Source organism: Zea mays, chromosome 5 (genome assembly GCF_902167145.1).
Source record: "Zea mays cultivar B73 chromosome 5, Zm-B73-REFERENCE-NAM-5.0, whole genome shotgun sequence".
Lineage (NCBI taxonomy): Eukaryota > Viridiplantae > Streptophyta > Magnoliopsida > Poales > Poaceae > Zea > Zea mays.
Window position 1 is genome coordinate 198421820 of NC_050100.1, and position 14925 is coordinate 198436744.

General features: G+C 46.8%; 1 protein-coding gene, 1 non-coding gene and 1 pseudogene across 2 annotated transcripts; all 3 read left to right on the plus strand.

Annotated features, from left to right (window-relative positions):
* Positions 1 to 7672: 7672 nt before the first annotated feature.
* LOC109939861 (uncharacterized) lies at positions 7673 to 8531 on the plus strand (annotated as a pseudogene).
* A 1661-nt stretch (positions 8532 to 10192) lies between these two features.
* LOC541951 (high mobility group box protein 2) lies at positions 10193 to 12012 on the plus strand. Its single transcript, NM_001294311.2, has 7 exons — positions 10193 to 10402; positions 10514 to 10603; positions 10727 to 10784; positions 10876 to 10920; positions 11243 to 11320; positions 11406 to 11492; positions 11599 to 12012. Exons 1-7 carry the CDS (start codon positions 10362 to 10364, stop codon positions 11617 to 11619), a joined length of 420 nt encoding a protein of 139 aa, NP_001281240.1. The 5' UTR covers positions 10193 to 10361; the 3' UTR covers positions 11620 to 12012.
* Positions 12013 to 14577: 2565 nt separating this feature from the next.
* On the plus strand, positions 14578 to 14649 carry TRNAT-CGU (transfer RNA threonine (anticodon CGU)). Its single transcript has one exon. It is a non-coding gene; the product is annotated as a tRNA-Thr (tRNA).
* The last annotated feature ends 276 nt before the right edge of the window (positions 14650 to 14925 follow it).

Genomic DNA, 14925 nt, shown 5'->3' on the forward strand with positions numbered 1-14925 from the left:
CATTAGCAGGGCATAGTGGTCACCCCGAGTTAAGTAAGCGTGAGCATGTTGCACCGCCTTAAGTCATTGCCGACTTAAGCCGATTGCTCCATTAGCAGGGCATAGTGGTCACCCCGAGTTAAGTAAGCGTGAGCATGTTGCACTGTCTTAAGTCGTTGCCGACTTAAGCCGATTGCTCCGTTAGCAGGGCATAGTGGTCACCCCGAGTTAAGTAAGCGCGAGCATGTTGCACCGCCTTAAGTCGTTGTCGACTTAAGCCGATTGCTCCGTTAGCAGGGCATAGTGGTCACCCCGAGTTAAGTAAGCGTGAGCATGTTGCACCGCCTTAAGTCGTTGCCGACTTAAGCCGATTGCTCCGTTAGCAGGGCATAGTGGTCACCCCGAGTTAAGTAAGCGTGAGCATGTTGCACCGTCTTAAGTCGTTGCCGACTTAAGCCGATTGCTCCGTTAGCAGGGCATAGTGGTCACCCCGAGTTAAGTAAGCGCGAGCATGTTGCACCGCCTTAAGTCGTTGTCGACTTAAGCCGATTGCTCCGTTGGTAGGGCATAGTGGTCACCCCGAGTTAAGTAAGCGTGAGCATGTTGCACCGCCTTAAGTCGTTGTCGACTTAAGCCGATTGCTCCGTTGGCAGGGCATAGTGGTCACCCCGAGTTAAGAATGCAAGTCAATCATGAACAAACTGAGTATCTCTGAAATCTTTTTTCTATTGATAACATGTTTCCATTTTACAGGGTACATCGTCGTCTCAATAGCTTCTGAAATACAGCTAGGGATAAAACTTCCTGAGGTGTTCTATGTTCCAGGAGTTCCCGACTTCTGTGCCATCCATCTGAGTGAGGCGATATGATCCGAGCCGAGTGACTTCTGCTACTATGAAAGGTCCTTCCCATAAGGGTGATAACTTGTGTCGTCCCTCCCCCGTTAGAATTCGGCGGAGGACGAGATCTCCTACTGAGAAAGATCGCTGTCGCACAGCCTTGTCGTGATAGCGCCTTAGAGTCTGCTGGTACCGTGCTGATTGGATTACCACATTTAGCTGTTCTTCTTCGAGTATATCAATGTCCTCCAGCCTGGTGGCCTCGACTTCTGCTATGTTTTCGAAGATCAACCTTGGTGCCCCGAACTTGAGATCGGCGGGTAGCACTGCCTCCGACCCATAGACCATGAAGAAAGGAGTGTTTCCATGCAGAGCTCGGCTAGGTTGGGTTCTTAGGCTCCAAACGACATAGGGCAATTCCCTTATCCACTTTCCTGCGAATTTTTCATTCTTATCGAAGACCTTTTTCCTGAGTGCCTCCAGTATCATCCCGTTGGCTCGCTCAACCTGCCCGTTGGCTCTTGGATGTGCTACAGATGCATACTTGATCTAAATGCATTTTTGCTCGCAGAAGTCGAAGAATTCTGAACTTGTGAAGTTGGATCCTAGGTCAGTTATGATGTTGTTTGGTATCCCGAATCTGAATATTATGTCTTGTATGAATTCCACGGCTTTAGCTGAGGTTAAAGAAGCAATGGGCTTGAACTCTATCCATTTAGTGAATTTGTCGATTGCTACCAATACATGAGTGTATCCTCCTTGAGCTTTCTTGAAAGGTCCAATCATATCTAGTCCCCAGCATGCGAAAGGCCAAGTTACTGGTATGGTCTGCAGTTGCTGTGCTGGTAGGTGTTGTTGTTTTGACAAGTATTGGCAAGCTTCGCATCTCTGAACTAACTCAGCTGCATCACTCTTTGTTGTTGGCCAATAGAACCCTGACCTGAAGACCTTCCCGACTAGTGTTCTGGATGCTGCATGTATTCCACATTGCCCAGCATGAACCTCCTCCAGAAGTCACTTCCCAGTAGATGGGGGAATGCACTTCATGAGGACGTCTGATGCACCCCTTTTGTACAATGTTTCCCCAATGAGTGTGTAGTGAGCCGACTGTCTGGCAATGCGCTCGGCTGAATTATTGTCGTCCGGTTCCTCTTCGTTCCTTATATACTTGATGATTGGCCTTCTCCAGTCATCAGAGTCTGACTCGGGTTGATCTATAATATTACACTCTTCTGTTTGATCCATTGAGATGCTCGGCTGTAGTATTTCTTGCACAAAGACTCCAGGTGGGACCTGAGTTCGACTGGATCCTAGCTTGGACAACACATCAGCTGTTGTGTTCCGATCTCTTTCTACGTGATGGAATTCCAGGCCCTCAAATTTGTCTTCCAGCTTTCGGACGACAATGCAGTATTTTCCCATTGAATCACTTGAACAATCCCACTCTTTGTTTATCTGGCTAATGACTACCAGAGAGTCTCCGTACACCATCAGTCTCTTGATGCCCAATGAAATGGCAATGTTCAATCCATGGATCAAAGCTTCATACTCGGCTGCATTGTTGGAGGCTGGAAATAGCAACTGGAGGGCATATTTGAGGTGCGCGCCTCCAGGTGCGGTGAAGAGAATTCCCGCTCCTGCTCCCTGCAACTTCAGCGAGCCATCAAAATACATTCGCCACACTTCTGCAGTCTCTGGGTTATCTGGTACTTGCTGTTCAGTCCACTCTGATACGAAATCAATCAGTGCTTGAGTTTTGATGGCAGTGCGAGGTTGAAACTCGATGTCATGAGATCCCAGCTCACAAGCCCATTTGGCTATTCGGCCAGTGGCTTCCTTGTTGTGAAGAATATCCCCTATTGGAAAACCAGTGACTACTATGACTTTGTGGTCATCAAAGTAGTGACGTAGCTTGCGGGCAGTTAGAAGCACTGCATATAATAGCTTCTGAACTTGAGGATACTTTTTCTTTGAGGGACCTAGAACTTCACTGATGAAGTAAACAGGATGTTGCACTGGGTAGGCATGTCCTTCTTCTGCTCGCTCGACTACCAACGCGGTGCTTACCACGTGAGTCGTGCAAGAGATATACAGTAGCAGATCTTCAACTGGTTGAGTTGACGTAGCTCGTCGGGGCGGCTTCAGTACTGGTGGTGTGGTCAAGAATTTCTTCAGTGCATCTAGAGCTTCCTGTGCCTCTGAAGTCCACTGAAACTTATCCACCTTCTTGAGTAGCTTGTAAAATGGTAAACCTTTCTCCCCCAGCCTGAATATAAATCTGCTCAGAGCTGCCATACATCCAGTGAGTTGCTGAACCTTCTTTTGTGATCGAGGTGCTTCCATCTTCATGATAGCTTCAATTTTATCCGGATTAGCCTCAATTCCCTGGTGGCTGACAATAAATCCGAGTAACTTTCCTGCTGGTACCCCGAAAACACATTTTTCGGGATTAAGCTTCCACCTATACCGTCTCAGACTGTTGAAAACCAGCTATAAGTCTTCGATGAAGTTTTCCGAATCCTCTGTTTTGATTACCACATCATCTACGTAGGCCTCCACACGCTTGCCCCAATGATCGGCTAAGCACGTTTGAATGGCTCTCTGATAAGTCGCTCCAGCGTTTTTGAGGCCGAACGGCATGAAGGTATAACAGAAAGCACCAAACGGAGTGATGAACGCTGTTTTTTCCTCGTCCTCTTTCGCCAAACTAATCTGATGGTATCCGGAATAGCAATCCAAGAAAGACAGCACAGAACATCCAGCGGTGGAGTCCACCACCTAATCTACCCTTGGGACCCGAAGGGATCCTTCGGACAGTGTTTGTTGAGATCAGTATAGTCGACGCACATGTGCCAATCCACTTTATTCTTTTTGAGTACAAGAACAGGGTTGGCTAACCACTCGGGGTGTAATACCTCTCTAATAAATCCAGCCGCGACCAAGCGAGCTAACTCGTCGCGAATGGCCTCTCTCTTGTCGGGCGTGAAACGACGTAGCTTTTACCGAATCGGCCTTGCTTGGGGGATAGACCTTCAGTTTGTGCTCGGCTAGTTCTCTTGGGACTCCCGGCATATCCGCAGGTTGCCATGCGAATACATCTCGGTTATCTTGCAGAAACTGGACGAGCGCGCTTTCCTATTTGTCGTCCAGGCTGGAGCTAATGATGGCAGTCTTGCGCTCATCAGCGAACCCCAGGTTGATCCTCTTGGTCTCTTCAGTCGGCCGCATAGAGGTCGCAGCCTGAGCTTCGTTTGCCGGTACTGCAGGGTCCTCCTCAGGCTTAGAGTTCGCCTGTGTTGAAGAAACCGTCGACGGCTTGGTGGTGAGGGCTGCTTGGATGGCCACTCGGAAACACTCTGCGGTGCCTTGGAAGTCGGCGCGCACAGTTATGATTCCTTGCGGTCCTGGCATCTTCAGTATCATGTATGTGTAATGTGGAATGGCCATGAATTTGGCCAATCCCGGCCTCCCGATGATGGCGTTGTACCCGCAGTCGAAGTTCGCCACTTCGAACCTCAGGAACTCGGTTCTGTAGTTCTCCGGAGTTCCGAAGGTGACAGGCATGTAGATGTGGCCCAGCGGGTATTCCCCTTCCATCGGCACGATGCCAAAGAAAGGAGTGTCCGACTCGTGGAGCTCTTTGAGGTGAACTCCCAAGCCTTGGAGTGTCCGGGGGAAGGTGACGTTGATGCTGCTCCCCCCGTCCACTAGCACCTTTTTCACCCGGCTCTCTCGGATCACCGGATTGACGAGGAGCGGGTATTTGCCTGGATGGTCGAAGTTGAGCCATTGATCTTCCCGAGTGAAGGTGATCGGGTGCTCCGACCACCGGTATGGGGCGGGAGGACCGGTGGTCGCCACCAGTATCTGACGATCGTTGAGCTTTTGTTGTCTTTTGTTCTCCTGCGACCCGTGTCCACCGAAAATGACGTTGACCTCCCTGTCAACGCGCGGGAAAGCTCCTCCTGCTCCCTCCTCCTGCTGATGGGGTTGTCGTGGTTCATCGGGTCCTCCCCTCGGCGGAGGAGGAGGTAGAGGTTGGAAGGGTCGACCGTGCCCGACGGAGTGCTTGAAGTCCCGGCAGTTACGAAGGGTGTGGCGCATGTCCTTATGGTACGGGCACTAGGCGTCAAAGATGTCGTCCAGCGTGCGCTCGCCTCCGCGGGGTCCTCCTCGGGCGCGAGAGGCAGGTGGTCCGGCGGCGTGCACTTCTTCGCGAGGCCTCTTCTCCCAGCGTTTGTCGGGTTGCTGGTTCGCGTCGCGTCGTGGTGCTGCCGGTGCGGGCTTTGCTCCTCCGATGAGGTCCTGTGCCCGCTCATCGGCGGTGATGTAGAGGTCGGCTTCCTGGAACAACTCCTCGGAAGTAGTCGGCGCCTTCTGTAATATGGCTCGGACGAAAGCCGAGTCATTTTCGGTAGAAGTCCTCGATCACGGCCGCCTCCGTGACCTCGGGGATACGGTTTCTCATGGTCTGGAACCTTTTGAGGTACGACCGGAGAGTTTCGTCCCCCCGACGCTTGATGGATTTGAGATCCCACGGTTGCGCCGGCTTGTCGGAGAGTGACTGGAAATTGGCGGTGAAGCGTCGACTGAAGTCGCCCCAGTCGTCGATGCAGTGTCGGGGTAGATGTCGCAGCCATTGCAGCGCGTCTTGCCCAAGGACAATGGGTAAGTATGCGGTCATCACGTCCTCGGACGCCCCGGCAGCTCGAGCAGCGGTGGTGTAGACGGCTAGCCAGCCCCCTGGATCCTGCTTAGGTTCATATTTGTTGACATTGGATACCTTGAAGTTGGGAGGCCATTGGATGGCCCTGAGGCGCGGAGTAAGAGCAGACACTCCGCATGTGTCCTCCTGTCGTCGGGGATGATGTCTGTCCCGGGGAGGGGAGTAGTTGTTGTGGTTCCTCGACCGTCCCCGGGTTGTACCGCCAGTTGAGGCCGTTGCCGACTCAGTTCTGGTGGCCTGGCTCCAAGCTGGGATGCCATGATCCCTGTCGTACTCCTCCCGGCGGCGGAACTCGTTCTCATGCCGCCGTTCACGCGAAGCATTGATGGAGCTTCGTGCGTCTCGGCGACTGTTGATGGCGTGTCGTAGATCGTTCGGCGGGTGAGCGAGTGGTAGAAGATGGTTGACCGCCTGGGTGAACAGTCGTCGGTAGCCCTCGGCGTCGGGAGTCCGAGGGAGTCCATCAGCTATCTGAGCTAGTACTCCTCCGACTTCGCTCGGCGTGTTCATGGCTCGGGCGAAGTCGGGGTTCAGGTTGCGCCCGAAGAATGGATTCTCCCGGCGTTGCCTCGCGTCTTGCTCGGCTTGTTCCTGAGCCCGGCGGCGATCACGTCGTCGGGAGTTCCTTCGTTCTCTGAAGACGCGTTCCTCCGGAGTTTCTCCTATCTCCGAGACCTCGTCTCGCGAGACAGGTTGCTCCGGATCCCGTTCTCCGGCCGCGTGATGTCGTCGAATGTTCCTGCGCCGGTTCCTCCGTCGGCGGGATTCTCGTTGAGGCGGTTCCTCTCCGGGTGCAGTTGGCTCGTCGTCGGAGACGGTGGGCGACTCCACTCTCCCGATGAAGAGGACGTCGGGGTAGAATGGTGCTGCTGTCGTGGCGACCTTCTTTCCGTTCTCCTTTGAGGGCGGAGGAACGGAAAGAACAACTTGCTTCCCCTTGGTCTCCTTCTTCCTCGCGATCTGTGTCCATTCTTTTGTCGGGGAAGTAGACAGTGGAGCTCTCCGGGTCAGCGGGTCCTCGACCCCTGACTTTTCGAAGACGATCTTTTTCCGGAGAGCTGGAGGTTGCGCTTCTCCGACATTTTCGGAGTTTGTTGGAGGAGACTTCTTTTCCAGCGGATCCGCAATGCGGTGTAGAGTTCCCTCTTCATCTACTACGGATGAGATTGTTCCGAAGCAGAATACGGATCTGGGACGGAAGGTGATCTTACTGTGGAAGGTGACGGCCATTGAGCTAGCTTGGATCGTCGACACACCCCCTACCTGGCGCGCAAGCTGTCGGTGTTTTGGGTCCGACCGCACACCCGGGGTTGCACCTCAAGGTGTTTTTAGGAGTAGGACGGTGTCGACGACTGTAGCAAAATGGTTCGTGCCAGATGCACGAGGGACAGTGGACAATGTTTACAGGTTCGGGCCGCTTAGAGATGCGTAACACCCTACGTCCTGGTGAGTATGCTTGGTGAATGAGGTTACAAGAGAGCTCTCTGAATTGAGAATACAGATATTCGAAGTGGGTGGCAAAGTAGTCGTGTCGATCGTTCTGAAGGGGTGCCCCTAGGCCTTATATACTCGACCGTGGGGCAATACATGTGAATATGATAACAACGTGTAGCTAAAAGATAGTGAACTGTTTGAGTTTATCTCCCTGTAGTTCTGCCGACTTATCCTCGCATGGCTCCGTTGCATGGGGGCTCCAGCGCAGGAAAGTCGGATCTCTGTTGTGGTTGCTCGCTCAACGTTGTGGGCTGTCCGGGTTTGCACTAATCCGGCCCTATGTCGATCTGTTTTGCTGGTTGTCCTTCCCCAGGCCCACGAAAGAATAACCTTACGATTTATTGGGCCCTTGGGCTTTTCGTGAGGTCTTTTACTCTTTTAGTGGACCCGGGGGATATCTATCCCCCACAGGCTTTCGCCCCCGGCCTCGTAACGTCGGGTAGGGTTTCCCCGACTCGACTGCGCTTCTCTTCGTCTCCTTCGCGAACCCGCCGTCGCCCACTGCCTCCTCTCCTTCTACCTCGCGCACCCGTCGCCGCCTGCTGTCTCCTCTCTCTCCTGCACCGGCGTTCCCATCACCGTCTCCTTATCTCCCTCGTGCAGCCGCTGTTGCCTCCTCTCCACCCTTGTACTTATGGCAAACTATAAGGTGCTGAAGGAAGCCCGCAAGCAAAGTGGTGTTGGATGGAATGAGGTCATGGGTATGATCATTGCGGAACCACCAATATGGGCAAATATAATTATCGTAAGTTTTTGACTTAACCATGATTATTTCATTTAACTAATCATTCTTATTTACTTTTGATTTTGGTTACAATCTAATTGTAGTATATTTTTTATATAATGAATAGAGTAATCCAAAGGTCAAGAAATTTCAGTCAAGGCCATTCCCTTTGTATAATCAGTTGTCAGCACTCTATGATGGCAGTTGTGCCACCGGTGATCTCAATTTTACATCAACTCAACAACATACATCATCCCGACAACAATTACATATTCAAGCTGAAGCTGAAGCTATGAGCTATTTCAGGATTGATGATGACCTCGGGGTTGACCCTGATTTGAACAAAATCTCTTCAAATTTGCATGGGTTGGCATCTTCAAGTACCCGTGTTGAGATTGGTGGACATAACCGCACCCCGGCATCTTCAGAACAGTGAGCAGAGAGTCATGGAAGGAAGCGTAAGCAAAGTCAGATTGCAGGGGTTCTTGAGGAATATTTGGATTACAAAAGGCAACATAATGATAAGTTGTTTGATGTGGTAAATCAGATTGATCAGTAAGCTGAGGGATGTAACAAGAAGGAAGAATATTGTATTGGAAAGTGTGTTCGTGTGTTAGAGTCGATGGAAGAGTTAACTGAAGAGGAGATGGAAGTAGCAATGGGCGTGTGTAAGTGTGAGGAGAACAGAGAAATATTTCTGAATAGCCAGAGGCCACGTGTCCGATTGTTGTGGCTTAGGAACGAGATCGACAAGCAGGTAGTTATATAAAGCACTCAATTTCTACAATCACAGCTATATCATTTCTTCAGAATGACAAGTGTTTATTTCAACTTATACTTCACAACTAGTACTAACCACTTGCATGACAAATTTTGTAGAAGAACAACTTATATCACTTCCCCGACACAGCTTGGAAGTAACAAAGCGAGTATTCTTCTTGTTTCATAATATATGGCCATTGTTTTTCATGGTTTCACCTTTTGCCTTTTTTGACCAAACACATTCTTGTTGTATGTGCATTTTGAGCTTTGCTAATTAGATGTCAAGTTAATGATGAGTTAGTACTAAGTTAACTAAACAATTGAAGTAATCAACTATGTGCTTTACATTATGCTAGCAATACTAGTGGGGCATGCAAACCTCAGGTTTCAAAAAAATTGTCCTGCCCACTCTGCAATTTGAACATAGTGACAATATTATACTTCTATTGTGCATTCATGCTTCTGCTTGTCCATCCATATACGATGATATGAAACAGAAGCTTATGTATTTTTGGAAGATAACTGGTATATGATAGATATTTTTGTATCACCTAGGCTGTAGGCACACCAAATTGTTAATATGTATATTTTGCAAAAGATAGCTGGTATGTTTAATATATGTTTTTGTATCACCAGATAGCTGGTATATTGTTAATAGATGTCTTTTTGCATGCTCTAATTTAGTTACCTTGTTTTGTTTCTATATAATCATGTTTAACTAATATCTGATTTCGCTAGCTATATATATATGTTTCTACAGCTGTTGCAAGGAGACAAGGGATGGAGCTCTCTGGTCCTAAATAGAAGCCATTCAAAGGAAAGTCAAGATGATCATAGTCATTGTTGTGTTAATGTTTTGGGCAAGCCAAGTACTAGTTTTTGTTATGGGTATGTGAAACATATGTTAAATTTGTGAAACATATGTTAACGTTTTGGACATGCCAAGTACTTGTTATACACAAGTGTTTGATTTTGCTATTCACAATTATTACCAAACAGCAGCAGGGACATCTTAGCTGCTGACTGCCAAACAGCAGCAGGGGACGGCAGCCCCGTTGGGCGGCACCCAGGGAATCTAGGTAGCAGGGATTTTGCCCCTGGGTGGCGGACTCCCCTGGTTCCCCTGCCCCAGCTACCAAAGGAGGTCTAAGACTGACTCCAACAGAGCAGCTAAATGGATAAGCAAAGCTAAAATAGCTGCCCACAAGCTAGTGTAGCAGTATAAAACACCTTCCACCAGGGCAGCAAACGAGCCAGGCAAAAATGATGGAAAGAGAGAGATAAGCCATAATAGTTTGTAATGTGGCTGAACAACCATTTCCTTTTTCTGTGTCTGAGAACATGACTCCATCAGCTACTTTATTTGTTGGATTATACTACCGCTGCCTTTTTGCCTATGCTGTTGAAAGCGTGTCATATGCCTGGATAGGCAAACAAGAGACGCTAGCCAAAGGCTTGAATGACTGCTTGATTTGTATGGCCTGTGTTGGAGTCAGTCTAAACGCGTAAATACTGAGATAGGAAATTGTTGGAGGGAGAACATCAGCATAACCGTTATGCGTAACCGGGCCTGACTTTTGATTCACGGTGAGCCCATTACACGTCCCGGTTCCAAAACGTTCCAGTCCCTCTCACAATCCACCAACAGCAACCACGTGTCGTGAATGCTTTTCCCATTCACGCACATCCACCCGCCGCCACGCATCGCACAAACGCGCTCCCGGTCCGAAAGGCAAACCAGCCACCAGTCCCACCACCACCACCCTCTGTCTTCGCCTCCGCTGCCGATTCGAAAGCACCCGTCCTGTCCCCTCGCAAAACCCTAGCTCCAGCCACCATGAAGGGCAAGGCTGACACCTCCAAGAAGGACGAGGGCAGGTAGGATCTCCGCGACTGCGCTGATCTTGTGGCGGAACGATGGTTTCTCTTTTTCCTTTGTGATAGTTGGACGGTGCTCTTGGTTAAGCTATTATGCGGCTGTTGTTGCAGGCTCCGGGCGGGCGGCGCCGCCGGAAAGCGCAAGAAGGCCGCCGCGAGCGGCAAGCCCAAGCGCCCGCCCTCCGCCTTCTTCGTCTTCATGTGAGTTCTCGCTGCCTCGGCGAGTCATTTTACTTAGATCTCTAGATCTATTCTATATTTTTGTTAAGATTCTGTGGATTCCTCTCATTATTGAGCGTGCTATGACGTTTGTTTGCTTTTCAGGTCTGAATTCAGGCAGGAGTATCAGGCGCTGCACCCTGGCAACAAGAGCGTTGCGACCGTTAGTCACCTTGCTCCTTGCACTCCGCTCTCCCTTTATTTTTTTTCCTGTGCGTTTGCAGGTATCTTACTTGTTCGTGGTTGTGGATCAGGTGAGCAAGGCAGCAGGGGAAAAGTGGCGTGCTATGTCAGATCAAGTAAGTAGATCTCTCGAATACCCAGATCGACTCTGTGTTTTGGATTTAGATTTATTTATCTATTGTGCGTCTCTTTTATCGTTATGTTTAGCTCGACATGGATGTTTATGCACAATGCTAAGGTTTATTTGGTTGGGTAGGGCTAGTATTACCTCTGGAAACGGGAAAACAGAGGAGAGGTCCAGTTATAACTGAACAATCTTAAACTAAACACCCATATTGAATTGTCGATGTAACGGATAGGAATATCTCTCAAAGCACACATGCTGTTTTTTTACTGACTAATTTGTATGGTTGTTGCTCTGTAACAATCAATCATTAGGAGAAGCAACCATATGTGGACCAAGCTGGACAGAAGAAGCAGGACTATGAGAAGACTAAGGCAAACTTTGATAAGAAGGTAATCTTGGATCTGTGGTCCATGCTCAACAGTGAACTCTTCTTTAGTTCGTTATGCCATAATCTGAGTATTTGATCACCTTTAGGAGAGCACAAGCTCAAAGAAGGCTAAGACTGAGGATGAGGATGGCTCGAAGTCAGAGGTTGATGACGAGGATGGCAGCAGTGACGAGGTACAGAAAATTAAGCCATTTACTGGATGATGTCTTACATTGACAATGATGCTTTCCTATTTAGTGATCCCAACAAATAATTATTCTGTTCATTTGCTGTCCGCAGGAAAACGATGACGATGAGTAAACAGTCTCCAAGGTCACGAGGTAGCAAATCGAGTGTTAGGTCCCCAATTAGCTTACTGTTTTGCTGCCTTTAAATGTTAAGTTGTTTCAAACAGGTGTTTATGAAGGGGATCTATTAGTTTCGCGATGTCGTTAGTTTAGTGCATTAGCAAAGAAAAAGCCGAATGCTGCTAGCTGTTCTGTTGCTTTTCTTTTGCTAACCACTTGTGTCACAACTTTCTGTACCTGCTTCATTGATTAATCTAGTGACTAGTCAGTTATTGGTTCAATATTTGGTCTTGGTTTTATATATTTCTGTGTTGCATTCTGTTTGCCCTACGGAAGTTGAGGTGATTCGTTCCTTATGAATGGTCAATAGCTGCTTCTGACTCTTCGGTGAATTTGTGACTCGGTTAATTTACATGAGTTTGTTTGCAACTTGGTTAATCTGTGTGTTTATCGGCCCAGTTAGCTTCTTGTATATAATATGCATGATGGAACTTTTGTTGCTGTTTCCTGAGATATCAAAGTTCACTTGTTTTATGTTAAACTGCTGGAAATTTGTTGCCGTTTTCTGGGATAATCAAATTCACTTCTTCCTTCAATCTTCATTAAATGCTGCTGCTGCTGGAAGTGAATCTATTGCAACAGTTCGGTACGGCCTTGGTAACATTTTGTCCTGCACGGCCGTTTGCTATTGTTCATGTTGACGGGCATCAACATTTAGTGCATGCAATTAGGTAGTTGTGAATTGGTTCTGTGATGCTGCCCTTGGCTCCAGGCTTGTATCGAACCAAAAACTATCGACCAGTTTCGTGATGTTGACCACAATCTGAAGCTCAGTGTAAGCGCGCAAGGTAGAGGTCTCGATAGGTGCTAGAAACTACGACGCCTAAAAAAAAGGGAGAACGGAGGGAGGAGTTTAGCCGAACGAAGTGGATTGTTCATTCGTTCTATCTTCTCAAATGCATGTCGCTGCTGAAGGGATCGTTTTATCTTCTCAAATAAGCGGTCCACATTTCTGGACTAAAAAGATCATAGCATGTGCTATGCATATGGGCCTAATCAGCCTGCGGTAACGTATGTTTATACCCAATGCATCCTCTTCGGGTTGCTTCCTTTCTACTGTGTTTTAAGGACTAGTGCGTTTTACTCTACTCAAACTACTGCGCAGTCAAGCAAATTTGGTACATGGTATATATTGGTAAATTATATAATGAATGAAATTCTAGTATTAAAGGATATAAAAAATAGAAAACTCTATACAATATAAAAGAATTAAATATGATACAACTTTTTTATGTTTCTTAACATAAGATCAATTACAACTTATAGAATTTAAAATTTGATATATCGGTACCATCATAGGGCTAGAACTTAAAATTTAATACTTGACAAAAGTATAATAAAGAATCTATAATTTTTATGAGATTTGATATGTCGATTTACGAGAAATTTAATTGCACAAGAGTCCCTCTTCTTCTCGACGCTCGTCTACCAATGTGTTTTATTCAAATCATAGTACGCGCCCGGTTTATAAATATATGACCGTTGACTTTTTTAAAAAAACTTTGACAACTCATCTTATTAAAAAACTTTGACCACACGTCTTTTTCAAAAAAAAATAATAATAAGTTATCATTTACATGTTTATTTAAAAAATTAAGAAGTTATCATTTATATTTTGTGATTTGTTTTATCACTTAAGTTAAGGTGTGTTTAGTTTGGCTTTTGGCTTTTGCCCTCTAAAAGCCAAAAGCCAAACCAAATGGCTGGATTTAGGAAGCAGCTTTTTCTAAAGCCGACTTTCTCGCAGTACAAAACTGAAAACACATTTGGACCTGTTTTTAGTGGTTTTCGGATATAACTGTGAAGATATATATCGAAGAACTTTTAACGATTTTTAGTGGTTTTCACCAAACAATTTTTAGTTTTTTAACAGCTCACAACCTACAACAGATTTTTCCACAGCTCACAGCCAACAATAACTTTTTTGACAGCCACAGCCCAACCAAACAGGCCCTTAGTTTGTCCTTGAAATGTTACATTTTTGTATAAATATTTTGAATAAGACGAGTGGTAAAAGTTTTCGAAAAAAATCAACAATGTCATATATTTGTGAACGAAGGTAGTAACATAATTCTTACTCCATTCGTCTACTAAAGGCGTGTTTGGTTGAAGAGTAGAGGGAAATGAAACAACTTCATTCTTATTTTTCTCGATGTTTGGTTTCCAACGGAGGACAACAGAGCGGCTCCTGGAGTCTATATAGGGCAAATATTTGGGATGCTATTCCTCCACAAAAACGACCGGATGCGAGCACTCTCATCCCTCTCCTCTCCTCCACACTTATATAGCTCTCCAACAAAACAATGAATGAATCGGCTTCGTTATATTCTACTATTCAACCAGACAAAAAATGGAGTGATTCCGTTCTACCTTCCAAACGCAGTTCTACCTTCCAAACGCAGAATGAAATGACTCAATTCTCGGAAACTGAAATGGAGCCGGTCCATTCCAGTTGACTTCTCAACCAAACACACCCTAATATAAGGGGTAGAGGGATTAAAAATTTATTTGGGGAGGAGGGGGGGGGGTTTGATTGAGTACTTTTGCATGTTCAGTTCACTACCATCTAAATCCTAGTGTTTGTTTTTGCAAGTATATTTGTTTATGGAGGCTAGTCTAGTATGAGTGGGCAACGTTTCGAGTTTGCTCATTCAAAAACTTGTCAAAAATAAATTTTCTACGCCTGAAACTTTGTAAGCTATATCATATAGCACGTTTAAACTGTTGTCACAAGTTCGCTATGCACTGGACAGATGACACATTTGAGGTTTTGTTAGGCTGGTATATATCTACTTTAAAGTGATTCAAAATATAAAATGAGGTGAATTTATGTGCATCCAGGCTACCTTTTATATCCGGCCATCCCAATCAACATTGTAAAAAAACTACCTATATTTGAATAAATATCAATGCTTCCGTAGCATAGTGGTAGTGCGTTCGCTTCGTAAGCGAAAGGTCGCGAGTTCGATCCTCGCCGGGAGCTTGTTTTTTTTATTTTTTAATTAATATCCCAGTACAGAGTTTTTTTTAATTCTTTTCGGCAACTGCGAGGGATCGGCAAACAGCGCGCCCATATTTTACTGTTATGGGATCCCGGCTAACACATATTTCAACGAACGCTCTGTTGTTTCCCTTCCATTTGGGATCCCGGATTCCAGGCAACAGCAAGGCTTCTTTTCAGACCTGGTCGCTACTCGGCTACTCCAGCACTGCACCCGAACAGAACAGTTACCATGATTCCAGATTCTCAAGGCTTCGG

Coding starts and splice junctions, on each gene's coding strand:
- LOC541951 (NM_001294311.2), top strand. CDS start 10,362: ATGAAGGGCAAGGCTGACACCTCCAAGAAGGACGAGGGCAG. Junction 10,921..11,242: donor GGCGTGCTATGTCAGATCAA/GTAAGTAGATCT, acceptor ATCAATCATTAG/GAGAAGCAACCATATGTGGA. Junction 11,321..11,405: donor AGGCAAACTTTGATAAGAAG/GTAATCTTGGAT, acceptor GATCACCTTTAG/GAGAGCACAAGCTCAAAGAA.